Raw genomic sequence first — 15,698 nt, forward strand, 5'->3', positions numbered from 1 at the left:
CCACTTGTTCCTTTAGGTTCCTGCCTATGTGGTGTTTCTTGGGGTTAAAGGGGCTATATCTATCTGTCTTTTTTCTTCTTTTTTTCCTCCTCCTTTCACACTTTCAAGGGGAAGATATCAGACGTCAGATATATATTTACATCCAGGCATCTTGTAATGGCTGTCTCACCCTCTGCTCTGTGCCTGGACACTCTTTGGGCTGCAGGGTAGAGATGCACATGCCTCTGGGGTGTGCTAATATCTTGCAGCCCAATCCTGTTAGCCTTATGCAAGCCGAGCTCTCTCTCATAATTGTTACCTAAGTAAAGAATTAGTGAGGAGCAGGACAGAGCTGGGCTCAGAGCCTGTATTTTAGTAACACTCAAGCAGCGGTACTGTGGTGATGAATGGGGTTGTGGGGATGTTGTGATTTTTGGATTTGTAAAATTTGGCTTTTGAAAGGTCATGGGCACGATGCAGAGTCAAAGCCACAATGCAAAGGAGAGGAAACCCAATAAATACACTTTCAGCACCCATCAGCTTTAAGAAATGAGAGGCCGAACATTGTAGCAGAAACCTAAGTAAAGAAGTAGGCTGTCCCCTGTGTCACACAGCACAGGAGGGTAGATACAAGAGCTTGTGTGTGTGTATGTGACCGCTGACACTTCTGCTGGCTAAAGTCCACCAGCTTCTTCTGGACCGTGGACACATCTGTCTTTTGATATGCAACTGTATTCCCCCTGCACACTATTTATGATTTGCAAGAGTGCCCAGAGTGTTGTTCCTGCAGAAACTCTGCCAAATAATTATCTGCTTCATGAGAATATGTGACATTTCAATGCTTTAAAAAAAAAATTCAATTCAAATGACTTTATTCTAAAATGGACTTTTGTCATTCAAGTAATGTAACATTTTATCAATTTTAGATGGTACCCTGCCTTCATTCTCACAACAGCCTTTAATAAAACCATATAGAAAATACAGGACCCTACAGGCTGTTTTTAAAGGTAGGATAAGAATCAGTCTCAACAGGTAATTCTTCCTCTGGAGAGCCCCTGTGGATGTTAATAGCATAGCAGGCAAGTCAGTAAAGTATTTATGGCAAAATATAACAGGGATCCTATTAGGTGATTGTCCAGAAACTTTAAGGTGCTATATTGCCCGCCTGCCATCATTGGTTTAATATCTGATTCCTCATAAGAGGAGCAGACTCTAATTTATACTTAGGTGTTTCCTGTCTTTACTTTCTGAGAAGCCTGGCACTGGTAACACCTATCATCTACTCCATCTTTTTTATTAACAGAAAACAAATTGTAAGAAAAGCGAATCCCAACTGGAGCAGACATTAGGAGTTGCTGTACTTTCTCTATTTTTAACTATGTTTCCTGTATACTTGATTGACCATGATAGACTGCTAATCTTATCAGGTGTGCCCTTCACTCCACAGCAAAGCCAGCCGATCAAGGAAGCTTAGAAGGGTTATTCACTAAGCTTTCATCTGTGGAGTCCGGTAAAAAAGCTTTCTTTTCACAGGTAGACACATACACTCCTCACGTGTTTGTCACCTCTCCTACACACCAGATTGGCTTGGGTTTAGAGTGACTTACCCTGGGGACCCAGCACTGGTGTGTGAGGTCTGGGTAGGAACTGAGCTTGAACAGATACAGCTTTATTCGGCCTCAGATGATGTCCCGGTCCTGCTATTAGGCTCTAAGTTCACCCTCAACACCCCATGAAGGGGAGAAGGAAGGACAGGTAACCTTATGTAAGACACAGGGGCTGAAGGCGTGCAGCTGATCCACCGTCAGGATAACAGACTGCTGCTTTGCCTTCTTTCCCCAGCACCCTTTTCATGGGAGTTTTCAGCTCCATCAAAATGGGGATGAAACGGAAGACCTGGGATTTCAGATTAATCATTTCCAATAATTGCCAGTTTTTCCTTATGTTACTGTCCTCAGTGCAGATGATTGCAGGTGGAAGACTTCTGGTATGTCAGGAAAGGGCTGCAAAGACAGAGGTGCATGGCAGTTGGGAAGTGTCATCGGTGAAGGAGACGTTTGTCACCACTGCTTGAAGACTGTGGGTCTTTGCTGTGCCAGGGAAGAGTCTGGGTATCAGGTTGGCTCACTAGGGTCTTCCTCTTTCCGTGGAAATGCTGGGGCTTCAGAGGAGATAATTCCATGAGCATAGCTGAGCCTCTGTCTCTATGTCACCTGGTAGGCTGGGCCGTCCCAGCAACACGGTCTCCTGTAAATCAGGAATCCCAGCCCCAGTGTTTTTGTCTCAAAGTACTGCAACTTAAAAAGAACTCTAAAAAAAACCCCAAACCAAAACAAACCTCCAAAACTCAAAACCCCCAAAAGCTCTGGAATCATCTTCAGGGATCTTGTTAGTCATTTGACAAGGAAGAGTAGTGTCCTCTAGGTCATCTCTCTGGGATGAAGACTGAGTTTGTGTATTCTCTTGGATTGTATATCAAACAAAGTGGGAGGTGCAGACACACCTGCCCCACCATGGTCTGCTGAAAGGAGCCACAAGTAACTGAGTGGTCCCTTTCTGAGGATGGATTGCCTTCATCTGCCATAGAGGCAAGGTAAAAGAGCAAGAAATAAGGGAGATTAAGCCAAAGGCGTTGCAGATCTTGGCTAAGCTGTGACCGTTCCCTCCTGGTGGAGAGGAAGAAAATAGAAATGTATCAAAGATACTAGTGCAACGAGCTGTCCTCTCACAGCTAGAGAAGGAAGGTTGGTCTCCGACTGAGACTTGGGAATAAATAAAAACCAAACATCCAAACTTGGGTTTTAAAACAACACCTTGATGCAAAATACCAAGCATCTAGCAGTCTTTGTTGAAGCTAAATGAGTGGGAGGAAGAATGAGCCGTATAAGCATGGTGTTGCATCCTGGGCCGTGCCTGTCTGATGGTGTAGGGCTGGAGGTCCCAGATCTACCAGGCTTTATGGGTCACAAAGACAGCAGCTCCCATTGCTCTGAACGAGTGGAGAAGGAAAGCTCATTGAAACAGAACAAGAGGAGCCAAGGCTAAGGAAAGAAGTCACTGACAATATTAAGCAGGTAGGTGATGCCCAGGGACAGTTTGAGAGACTGAGATGTGATCATGAAGATGGGGTGGATGCAGAGAAGGAAATAGTGGCTCCAGGGCTGTCCTTCCTACATCCCATGCAGTTGTTGATGGAAACATTGCATCTTGTTTTGTCTCCTGTGCTTATCTTCTCTTTAAGCAAAAGTCAAGGCTATTGCTAGATTGCCACACTCGGGTTAGTGCTCCGTCTGCGAGCTGCTGTGACTCAACTTTGCTATCAAAACTTCAGGTGCCTTGTTACATTTCTCTTTGTTGTGGTTTTGACCGGAGCGGCTCTTGAAAAGACAGATGATGGATGATCTTGAGGTATGCTTGCGGTCAACAAGCAGAATAAAGACTGCAGCTTTTTTCAAATTATCATTTGGTAGAACAATTTTTGTGTTTTGAAATGAATGGCACAGAGGATGTATAGGGAAGAGCTGTGACTCTTTTGTGCCTAGAAAGTTCTCAGAGCTTAAATCACTGCCTGGGCTTTTTGTGATTTGTCAGTAAGCCATTTCTGATGGTGAAAATCCTTCCAATTATCATCTTGTCCTAAGAGACATCTAATTTGAATTAGTCATTGATGCTTTAGCAGTGGCGGGGCGGGGGGGGGGGGGGGGGGGGGAGGGGGGGGGAGCAGAGAGAGAGAGGGGGGCATGCTTTCAGAAGACAGTTCGTCTTATCTTAAAGTAGGTGCCTGTGTTAAGAGATGTCTTCTGCTTCCTTTGTCACCATTGAGTGTGATAGGATTCCTGAAATGCTTGATTTCTGCAGTTGACTTTGGGTGAAATCCCATCCATGGTGTCATGTCAACACCTCATATCTTAAGGGACACGTTTAGTTTGCGGATGTTTCTGCTCCACGGTCAGAGGATTTTTCAGGGTAGTGTGACTTCGAGAGCACTCATTTTAGCTGGTGTGATCTGAACTTGTTACAGAGATGTTTTGTTTTTCTGAAAATACATGCTCATGCCCATTGCCTGTCCTTCCCCCCTCTTGAAGGCCTCTCGAGTCAGTCCCCCGAAAGGGAGGTGGTCAAGATGATAATTTCTGGAAATCTTGGCAAGCCAGGTTCCCATGCAAAGCAATGTGGATTTAATAAAAATCTGTTGTGGGAGCTTTTAATGTTCATGCTGAACAGTGCTCTTTTGTGTTAGCAGTAACACACCGGGTAGTCTCCAGCACTGCAGTTATCTGTCTTGGTGAGGATAGGAATGCTCTTTACTCCAGGATTCAGTTGAAGGACACAGTTGCTCTGCAGTTATTTAAGTACTGGTGGTTGTGCTACCTTTATTGTAGGCAACGACGTAGGCCAGAACACGTATGAGACTGCAGACAGCTGGACAGAGCTACTCAATATCCTGTTTGCATGACTGTCCTTTTTAAAACTGGTAGCGGTGAAGTGTAGCAGAGTCCTTTCTGTTTTGCCACGTTGCTAAAAGAAATTACACATGGCTGGGAGAATGAGGTATATCCTGTGATTGACTACGAACCAAGTTTCCTGTCAAGAAATACATCTAGAGCCAACGGATTTGTCCAGTATGTGCTAGGGCTGTCTCAGATTTGCTTGTTGGTGACTCTACCATCAGTGGACCAAAGATTTTTTTCCAGAAAATGGAGCCTGTAAAATCTTGTTCACATACCAGGCTGCAAGAAATTCAAGTGATCGCTTACACCAGCCCCTTGCCTGAGCCAGCGTTATCTTAGCTGGCTCCAAAAGACCTCCAGTGATGGAGACTTTGCTCCAGAGCTTCACTAACCTTATGTTTAGCTGTCTGTTCCCCCCCACCCGCTTAATATCTAGGCCAGCTTTCCATGCTGCACTTCAAGCTCATATCTTACTCTGTCCCACTGTGGAAAAGACGATGAGGTTATTCACTGCTTATCTGCATCAGTCTTGATGTATTTACAGGCAATCCTAGGTATACAGTCCAAAACATGCCCAGTGCCCTTTCACTGTGCTGCCTGCTGAGGGCAAACGTTTTGTTGTACAGAGGTCCTCTAGCGATGCATTTCCCTGCTTGATTTTTGTGCATTAAAATCTGCACACTGGTCATTTTGAATTGTCTACGAGAATTCTTCCATCATGTCTTCAAAAGCTGCCTTTGGCTCTGAACGAAATGTAGCAATGAGATGGTATCTGCTGACCTGTGTGCGGGGGCCCTGTAGTGCATTCCTGAGCACAGGAATTTTGGTTGGACTGCTCAGCCCCATGCCTCTGGAGGAGGGGAAAAAGAAATTGCAGGAATATCTGCGGTGAAATACTGTGGCAGGATCATGCTAAGCAAAGTTTCTACTAGTTTCCCCTCAGTGCTAGCTGCAAAGACTGAAGCAAGCAAAGTCCTCTGAATGAGTTGGAGGTCAATGGCCAAGAAAGTCCAATGGAAAAATTCGTTCTTTTTAGCCTTCTCCATTGTTGGTGTGAGCACTGTAAGGCGTTCAGAGTTCTAGCAGGGGTCTGAGAGACTTAAGGCCTCTTACAGTGGTCTTCTGACTCTGCAGTGCTTGCAGATGTTCAAAGCAAACGACAAACTGGACAGCTTTCAGCACTTAACCCCTTCAGTGTCCAAGAGAACAGAACAAGTTGTTTCAACTTTGGCATCCACTGCATCGGATGTGCTTTCTCTCCATAGTGCTGAGTGTGCTTCTAGTGCCAGTGGATCCCCAAGAGCAGGACCGGCTGCGGCTGACCGTGGCTCATGGCTTCTGATGATTTGAAGCGAGTTTTAGGCTCCTTTTGGAAGGGGACACGCAGCTCTCAGCTGAGGTCCTGTTTTTTTAATAAGACTATGTTGCCTAGCTAAAAACCAGATGATGCTCTATCAAGGGCTCCAAGGTGATCGCTGAAGTCATTGTGCATTTTTTGGTTTGCCCCATAAAAGAAATCCCAAGAACAATACTTCCGTGCTACTTCATGGCTCCAGACCTGTGCCCCTTACTCCTCCATGCTCAGCACTCAGAGCAGTGTTTCTTGTGGCTTCACAGCTTTTACAACCATAAACTCACCTCTGTTAACAGTACCCCTCTCAGATTCCTCCTTCACCTTTCAACACACCTGAGCGTGTGTTGAAAAGGTTTGTACCATCTCCCCTTACCCCTCTTGTTGGGGTTAGGCTGGCTAAGTATCACAGAGCAGGGCTGAGCATTGCTTGAGACTTCTGGTTCCCTGATGCAGGAACCAAATGGTAATGCTTCTCCATTTGCCTTCTGCTTGCTCACAACCCTCCCGTTCTGTGCTCACAGGAGTTTGCTTTGGCAGGAGAGCAGCTCTCTGTTGTAGTTGACGCTACCAAAGAGGATTTTGCACTTTATGAAAGAAGAGGAGGCTGTTTCCTTTCTTGAGTTGATGGTCAACATGATGACAGTGGTTGCTGTTGTCTGGTCAAGAATGGGGCTGGTTCCTGTCTCCTGACCCTTCAGGACTTTGCTCCTGTGTTCCTGCTTGAGCTCCATGCAGAAAACGTTACGTGTGATGTCCTGCCGTTCAGCCTTTCCATGGTGGAGAGGGCCATGCCAGCACATTCACCGGAGGAGCCCATCTCAGCTGGGAAGAGGACATCTCCCACTCAATGAGTGACTGGTAGCTGAGAGAGGTCCCTCGAGATTACACACTGTTCAGTTTCTCCCAGCCATTCTGCATGTCTGAGCATTTAACATGAGGATTAAGCTTTCAGAAGTGTTACATTGAATGTCCACATTGTCCATACAGGTTGTTGTGGCAACTCCTGTCTTGGTATCAGTGAAGACCTTTCTAGTCCAGGGTGCGTTTCAAGGCTTGCAGAACCTCACTGTCCAGCTGAAAACTCACGCTACTGCCGTAACGGGAGCATACCAAACACTCACAGGACATACGGCAGCAAGGCTCTTCACACCATCTGCTGCCAAATCACAACTTGATGCTTACAGTCCCGCTTCAGACAGACCTTTGTGCAAGGTTGCCTTGGGCTGTTACGGTTTCCTCACTGATGGGCTGTATCAACAGGCAGGGTAGTGTAGACCTCACCTCATCTATGGTCAGGAAATAACTAGTTCGTGGAATTGGGGCACTGAAGAGTGGATCTGCTTGGCTAGTTAGCTATCTGTGTACTTCAAGCACATTAGCAGATGGCCTGAGCCACTGTAAACTACCAGACACAGAACAGGAGATAAGGATGCACCTTGCGGAATGGACTCAGCCTAAGGTACTGGGGAAAAAACCAGCATGTCGTGTGTCCCTGAGTAGGACAGTATTCCAGATCCTGAAGGACTGGGAATGTGCCCAACAGTGGAGACTGGTAGTATCTCTTCCTCGTGCTCTGCTTGCTTTGATCTCAGGCTGCAGAGGTGTTAAAGCAAGGCAGAGACTGGCACTGATGACCCTGGTCCCCTGAGCATCGACTGTCCTGGATGTCCAGGGCACTGCTGAGCCTCGACACCAATTCCCAGGGCACTGAATCATCCCACCCACCCGACCTTCTCCCCCAGAGCCCTTTGTGGTGGTTTAATGCAGTCATCTGCAATTTAGGATCAAAACAGTTGTTCTTATGCTGCTGCTGATCTGCCCTCTGGGCCAGGTAAGATGTCTCTATCAGCCATCCCATGACTTTTTGCCTCTGAATCCTGTGGCTCTGGTTGCAGGTAGAGCCTAAATCTTACCCTTCTTCTTCTGTAAGCTGTAACCTCTTCTCTGCTGAAACAGCAGGAGTTTCATTATCTCCTACAGCCTGTCACAGTCCCCCAGCAGCCACTAATGTCATCTGACCAGGCATTAGAGTACAGCTGCAGCCGTCTTGGAGTCGATTGACTCTAATCCTTTGATTCATGGTGGCCATCTCAACCCCTAAGGCCTGCCACAGCTCTCCTTCTCCCTTGGCCACCCTCATGTCCTGACCCCTTTCCCTCCATGGCTGTCAGGTGATGCTGGCCATGCCATAGCCTCCTTCCTAGCAAAGCCAGCTGATCCTCCACCAAAAAAAGTCTTTCCCTGGCATGCTGCAGGTAAGTGAGAGGCAGGACCTCGGTGCCTGCTCTCTCCCAGCGTAGATGTCCTTGCAGGACACAGCAAGCTCCACCAAAGCTGGAGCAAGCAAGCTGGCTGGAGCTGGCTCTTCGTCCCTGCCGAGGATGGGAGGTGCTGGCAGGTAGATGAGGTTGGTGACCAGGAACGGGTGATTCACAGAGGGACAGAAGTGCCTGGGCTTTGTGTCTTGCCCACCATTCCTTCCAGAGCAGCTTTTTGGGTGGCTTCACAAAGGGGAAGCAAACGCACAGCCCAGCTGCATCTTCCAGCTTGCCGGGAGCCCACAGCCGTGGTCTGCGCCATTCGGTGCGTGATTCATCACCTCTGCTCTTGTCCCTCCCCAGGCAGGAGCTAGTCTGAGCTGCGTGCGGTATCCGACGGGATCCCTCCTCCCTGACTCAGCTGGGGCTCTCCCTGCGTGCCCCGTTCCTTGCAGAGCATCCTGGCACGGCTCCACTTTCTTTGCAGATAGGTATTTTTCAAAGACTCGAGAAGTTGTTGTTTTTTTTTTTTTTTTGTCTAATGGATTTCCTGTTTTTAATACAATTGAAAGGGTCTGAAATCCATGCTTTAGATTAACATATGCCAGCTAGATTAGGGCTAATCAGGGTGCAGGTCTGAGCAGATGCAGCGGAGGGCCAATCCTAGACCTGATTACAGTATCTCAGTAGTTTAATCGTCTCTCTCCCAAGGGCGATCATCTCTGCTTTAATGCACAGCAGACTTTCCAGCCCTCTCCTCCTTTGGTTTGTTACCACCCCTGGCAGGAAGGCCGCTACGTCAGATGCTGAGGCGATTTAGTTTAATCCCATGCAGAAAGGGATCTGTGCGTCGCCATCTCTCACAGAGACTTCCCTGCTCTTCCGTGCGCTCCAAGATGTGGCCAGCCTTGGCCAAATCTTAGGTGACGTGAACTCATCCTTTCCAAAGATGACCTCGGTTGGGTCTTCACGTCTCACCATCTTTTGATAGCACCCGTCTTTGGCAGCAGCCCTACCCTGGCCAACATGCATGTTTGCACAGCATGGAGGGATCAGGCTTTTAATGTTGCATGCTCTGTGGTCCATGAGGGTAGTGGTGACTGGTCTTTGGGTTGGCCATGGGTAGTAGGCTGTCATTTGAGAGCTCCAGCAGTCTACTTTGGGTTAGCAACCCTGGTAACCTAGAGGGCTTAGCTGGGTTTTTGGTCTGGAGCAGGGATTTTAGGTGCATCCCAGGCCAGATCTCCAGCTCTGTGCCAGCACCTTCTTAGACTGGGATGCGCTACGTTTCCTTAAAGGGTCTGATAGGAGATTTTCTTCAAGAGGGCTGAGCATGAGCTCTTATTTCAGTGTTTTGTTGCCTAAAACTCTCATCTGTGAGAAAGCACCCTGGGAGCTTTGTACCTTCTCCTGACTCCACACTGTTCATAGCAGTCTGTGTTGAACCATCGCACCAGGAAAGCAATTCCTTCGTTGGGCTGTGAACTGGACAAACATGGATGTAACCCTTCTGGCATGGGTCAGCCTTTTGGCTGGGGGATCACGGAACTTTCCTACCCGCAGAGCGCTTTGAGATCCCAAGAGGAGGGATGTTAAAGGACTGCAAAGCACACTGTGCTCTGCTGGGGTCACCCACCTGGTCAGCACGATTAACTCCTAAGCTTTCCTGTCTGTACAGTAAGTTATCTGAGGACACCAAGCTGCGCTCTGCCGCCTCATGTTATTAAACAAGTGCCCTTGGCGGGACAGAAGTCTGCTCTCTGCCACAGAAACCTGAATCAAAAGAGATTGTACTGCTTTTTTGGGAAGGCCTGGGTCAGGAACCTGCTGTCTCAAACCATTTAAATGCTGTTTCAGGGGCTGGCCATCCTGTGCTGCTGGCTGGAAGGATTTGTTGACCTCTGAAGGCTTTTTCCCCAACAGAGGTGCAGGTAGTTTCAGAAATGTCATGTACAAGGTAGCGTTTACAGGCTCACTTGTCTAAATCGTGCTTTGCCAAGCCAAAGGCAGTGGTGGGTACAGGCAGAGATAGTATCAGAGTAGGAAGATGAAGTTTATCTTGCCAGCCTGCGGGATTTGCCGTTCCCCTTGCCCTGCCCAGCTGTATCAAGCAGTACCAGTGCTCCTTGCTGTTTTTTCCACCTCTTCTCATCATTCACATCACAATATCCTCACGGGCCTCGTTGTTTTGTTGTCACCTTGGCTGGTGTTACCTAGCTAACCAGGACTCACCATTTGCCACAGAGGTGCTTTCCTCCGTGGCCAAAAACGTGCCTGAATCTTTGCCAGCTCCACCTTCAGCTCGGAGGCATCTGATCCCTTTCTCTAGCAGAGGCACCCTTGGGAAGATGATATTTCCTACTTTGCTGGACCCATCCATGATTGAGGAAGGGCTGAGAAACTTAGTTTGCTTTCCTTTATCTTCGTTATATGTCATATATATACATGCGTGAGTGCCTATAGCCAGTGCCTGGAGCCAGTATGGCTTGGCCAGGGCTCGCTAGTCCCACGCTGCCCTTTACCCATCTCCCTGCGAAGGCAGAAGGACCCAACTGGGATGGAGAGTGAGCTGGAGGAAGTCAGTCGTGTTTGAGAGAGGCCGGTGGCTGTACCGGGGGTCATGGACAGGACAGGTGGTCTGCACCACCACAGGATCCTTCTCACGTGCCACAAAAGTGGGAAGGTGTTTGAGTTACAGAGGGTGGATGAGTCACAATGGGGAGAAGCCAAATTTATCCCTTCCTCAGCCCCAAGGTTCCCAATTCTGGGCCAGTCAAGTAGAAAAATGTGTTTCAGAAGTGCATTCCTCATCTGTGGGTGACCACGGCCGGGCTGTGTGATGGCACGCTCATGGCTGTGGGAGAAATATGTGGGAGCAATCCCTGCTTCCAGCAAAACACGGCCTGACAGGGTTGGCTGTACGGGTACCTGCTGTACCATCCCAGCATCTGCTTTGGGTTCCTCCTCCAAAAGTTTCTTATTTCTTTCATCCTTAACCTTATTCTCTCTCCCTGTGGCCAGACAGCCCCGCGGTGCGGGCTGAGCTCACCATCCTCCCACCCAACCCTGCCCCATCCCATCCCTGCTCCCATCCCACGGAGCACCACGGTGGGTGAGTCCGGCACAGCAAGACCACCAAGCCGCAAATAATTACACCAGCATGGACGCTGCCGGGTGGGAGGCAGGTCTCTCCTGATTGCCGGCTTTCCGTGCATAGAATCGTAGAAACATGGAATGGTTTGGGTTGGAAGGGACCTTTAAACGTCATCTAGTCCCGCCCCTCTGCAATGAGCAGGGACATCTTCAACTGGATCAGGTTGCTCAGAGCCCCGTCCAACCTGACCTTGGATGTTTCCAGGGACGGGGCATCGACTACCTCTCTGGGCAACCTGGGCCAGTGTTTCCCCACCCTCATCATACAAAATTTGTTCCTTGCTTCTAGCCTGAATCTCCCCTCTTTTAGTTTAAAGCCATTACCCCTTGTCCTGTCGCTACAGCCCCTGCTAAAAAGTTTGTCCCCATCTTTCTTATAAGCCCCCTTTAAGTACTGGAAGGCTGCTAGAAGGTCTCCCCAGAGCCCTCTCTTCTCCAGGCTGAACAACCCCAACTTTCTCAGCCTTTCCTCACAGGAGAGGTGTTCCATCCCTCTGATCGTTTTTGTAGCCCTCCTCTGGACCCGCTCCAACAGGTCCATGTCTGCCCTGTGCTGAGGACCCCAGAGCTGGACGCAGGACTCCAGGCAGGAGTACTCTGACAATCCAAAGGATCATCTCTCCCAACAAACCAACACAAATGCAGCCCCCAAACCCCTGGAGACCACGGCACGTGGCCATACCAGCCTCGTCCCTCGTGCTCATCTCGCTCCGCTCCTTCCCTCCCAACCCCGCTCCTATTTTTTTTTTTTTTTTATTTTTATTTTTGTCTCTTCAGGTCTCGTCCAGATCCCCGTCAGCATGTACCAGACTGTGGTGACCAGCCTGGCCCAAGGGAACGGCCCCGTTCAGGTGGCAATGGCACCCGTTACTACGAGGATAGCCGACAGTACCGTCACCATGGACGGGCAGGCAGTGGAAGTGGTGACCTTGGAACAGTGACGATGCCCAGAGCAGGATCGTGGTGATTTTCCTCGTCTCTTATGCGAATAATTTTTTTACGCCTCTCCAGAGATGCAATCAGGTGGCATTGAGTCTCCCAGCTTTGGAAGCAAAGGTTTTGTTAACCTTTTTTTTTTTTTTTTTAAAGGAAAAAAAAAAAAAGAAAAAAAAAATACTAGCAGAGGATGTGTGTTAAGTGCATTTTTATAGCGCCACTCTGCTCTCATAGGAGTGAGAAGCCAAATTGTGACGGGACTTTCATTCCAAGGAGATGTAAAAGAAAACAAAACAAAGCAAAGCAACCCTTTAGCTCCCAATCCCCCCCCCTACATGGGATCGAGCAGGGTGAGGCCTGGGGGGGGGCCAAGGCATGGCGAGGGGAGCACAGACACCCTCGGCCAAAACCGCTCCAGAAACATCGCCGCCGTTCCCGGGTTGTGCCGGCACCTTCCTCCGTGGCAGCTCCCGGGCACGGCTTCCGCCGTCCGCACTTGGCTAATTAGGTTTCAAAGATTTTAACGTGGACTTTTGTATTAAAAAAACAAAACAAAAACACACAAAAAAACCAACAAACAAAAAAAAAAAAAAGGAAAAGAGTTCAGAAAAGGCTCCTCTCCTGGGAAAAAAAAAAATAAATGCATGTGTGACTGCAGGAGGGTGGCAACCTCTTGAAGGGATAACGCTCTTCCAGGAGCCAACGCGACTGCCGCCCTCCCCGCGCTGGCGAGCGAGGCCACCTCTGCCTTTGACGACCGTAAGCGCCGCTGCGGAGAATCCCGGCCGTGCTCCGCTCGGCTCCCCTTGGTGCACACTGGAGACCTGTTCTTATTTCTCTGCTCTCGAAACGTACCTGCCATTTTAGATCTCTTCTTTTTTTTTTTTTTTCTTCTCTATTATTATTATTATTGTTATTATTATTATTATTTCCTGTTTTTGTGGATCTAGACCGGAGTGGAAACGCCTCTAGAGGGGCTCTGGCTGCATCCCGCCCCGCTCGCTCACCACCTTCCCAGGAGTTCCCTTGCCAAAGAGCTGCCTCGGGTTCATCCCGGTCCCCGCTGCCGTCCCCCAGGACCCCGCATCCTCCCCTGCCCGTCCCCAGAGAGTCTGGTTCCCGTAAGAAAAGCTTCACTTGAAGGTAGCGGGGAGGGGAGCCGAGCGCAGACCCTTCCCTTCGGGGACCCCTCTGCACCCCCCAAACCACCCCCCCACCCCGGTCCTGCCCTACGTGCATCTCCTAGCACAGCTCTGGGGGGGGGACTTTTAATCCCCATCACCCCAAAACCTTTCCAGGAGGGTTTAAAAAAAATAAAAAGGCCTTGGGGGTGTTTTGTGAGAGCAAATTTTACTTTGACCTCCCCGTGGGCCAAACCCTGGCATCCCAGCCGCAGCGCCCGGCCGAACCCTCCATCAGCCACAGCCCCGCCGCGCGTGCAGTTGTGCATGGTATTTAATTTGGGGGGGGTTGGGGTTTTTGTTTGTTTGTTTTTTTATTAATTCCAAGTGGCCATTAACAAAGTTCTCCACGTCTCGCTCCGCCTTCGAGGAAGTTTTCAGATTCTTGTATTTACTTGTTTTATATGGAAAAATATCAAATGTTCTTTGTATACATTTCTTCTGTACTTTAACGAGGGGAGGGAGATCTTTCCATAGAAACAGTCCTGGTTCTCCAATTTGTTATTATTATTTTCTTTTTTAATTATTATTTTTTTATTGTTGTTGTGAAGATGTCGGTGGCTTTCAAGTCAGTGTTTCTTTGGCGATGAAATGACGTTCTTTTAGTCCGAGAGGTTTCCCCCCTGCCCTCCCACCCCTCCAAAACAACAAAAACCAGGCAAGTAGCAGAGCATGGACCCCCCCTTGTTTTCCCAGTGTCTATTATTGCCTCATTCAATAAATTGTTACAAATGTGTCTACCCCTGCGTCCGGCTCTCCTGTTTTGGGCTATTTTTGGGGGGGTTTGGTGTATCTTGCCATCCCTCCCTACCCGATCGGTGTTTTGGGGCTTGGTCCTGCACCCCCCAGCCCTTCCCACGCCAGCTCTGCTCTGCCCTGCCACGACGTTGGAGCTGGTCACGGCCGGGATGATTTTGGGGCTTAATTCTTCCTTTGTGCAATTTATCTCATTCCTTTTTACTCCTCCAGCAGCAACCTGGGGCCGGGTAGAAACCACGGGGGTGCTCCAACATTCCCCTGTGCTCCCACCCAGGGGCTGAGCCAGCCTTTGGGTTGAATTCTTCCATTTTCAGCTGCAGCAGCCACGGCCGAGCCCAAGCGCCGTCCCCCACGGGGTCCCAGCAAACCGGGGTGCGTTATTTGGGACGCAAACCCAAGGAGGAGCAGGGAAGCGCAGCGATGGGTTTCAGCAGCTTTATTTGAACGCCGGCGCAGGATGGTTGCAGCCCCGGCTCCGGCGCGGTGAATCCTGCGGGCTTCTCGTAACCTGGGGCAAGAAAAAGAGCGGAGGAAGGCTGGAAGGACAGACAGACGGACAGAAGGACGGAAAGGACAAATGTGGCTGCTTTAGCGGAGCACCCGTGGGGTGCTCGTGGGTATCCCCGGCCAAGCTGGGAGCAGATCTCCGGCCAAGCTCGATGTCCTCAGACAGGAAAGATGCTGCATTTGCTGGGAGGGAGATCCGGGGGGGGGTCCGGGGACCCCAGGACATCCCTGGCCAGGCTGGGGTGCCCTGAAGGAGCCCCGGATCCCGCAGCACGTCCAGGGGTGGGGGCAGCTCGGCCTGGCAGACGCTGCCGTGAGGCTTTAATCTTTGCTAATCGGTCTTTAATAAGCAGGTCGGGGCCTCCCGCTGGGGTGGCTCGCGCTCGCCCCAGCACCCCCAGCAAGCTTCGCTTTGGATTTCCCAGCTGGGGAGAGGCTGGTGGGGCCAGATCCTGCTCCCCTCCCCAGCCTGGGCGCTATGGGGTGGGGGGTCCCTGGGCATTGGGGGGGTCCCAGAGTGTGGGGTCCCATGTCTGGCCCAGCTGAGTTTACTGCCTCTGCCCTCCTCCATCCTAACGCTGCTCTGCCCAGGGTGGACGCCAAATATTGCAGGCTTTGACCCCAAATTGCAGGCTTTGACCCCAAAAGCGCTGCTGGGTGCTCAGGATAACCCCGGCTGCTGCAGCTGGGGGGGGGGCAGGATGGGGAGGGGGGATCTTGGGGTGACTCTCAATGGGATGTGGGTTACTGGGGGGGGGGGGGGGGGGGGGTGTCCTGGGGGCACCAGCTCCTCTTTGGGTGACTGCTGGGGGTGGAGCCTGTTGGGAGGGGTGGAGCTTATTGTGTGGGTGTGGCCTACCAGGGGTGGGGCTTGGGAAGGATGCTCCGCCCCTGCTCCCCCCTTGGGAGGGAGGGATGGAAGGACAGACTGACTGGTAGATGGATAAATGGCTGGTTGGACAGATGAATGGACGGATGGATGGACGGACGGACAGACTGGTGGGTGGATGGATAGCTGGCCGGATGGATGGACAAACGGATGGACTGGTAGATGGAGCGATGGATGGATGGGTGGACGGCTGGATGGGCAGACGGATGGTTCAATGGCTGGACAGACAGA

The 15,698-nt window shown here is 50.1% G+C and overlaps 1 protein-coding gene across 7 annotated transcripts in view; it reads left to right on the forward strand.

Annotated features, from left to right (window-relative positions):
• The window catches only part of NRF1 (nuclear respiratory factor 1), a 75,944-nt gene extending 60,615 nt beyond the window's left edge, over positions 1 to 15,329 (forward strand). For all 7 annotated transcript variants that reach the window (XM_049813724.1, XM_049813726.1, XM_049813721.1 and 4 more), the window contains one exon: positions 11,973 to 15,329. In XM_049813724.1, coding sequence (XP_049669681.1) covers positions 11,973 to 12,136 — 164 coding nt within the window. In that variant the 3' untranslated portion in view covers positions 12,137 to 15,329. The remainder of the gene's footprint in view (positions 1 to 11,972) is intronic.
• The last annotated feature ends 369 nt before the right edge of the window (positions 15,330 to 15,698 follow it).

This window comes from Accipiter gentilis, chromosome 11 (assembly GCF_929443795.1).
Source record: "Accipiter gentilis chromosome 11, bAccGen1.1, whole genome shotgun sequence".
Lineage (NCBI taxonomy): Eukaryota > Metazoa > Chordata > Aves > Accipitriformes > Accipitridae > Astur > Astur gentilis.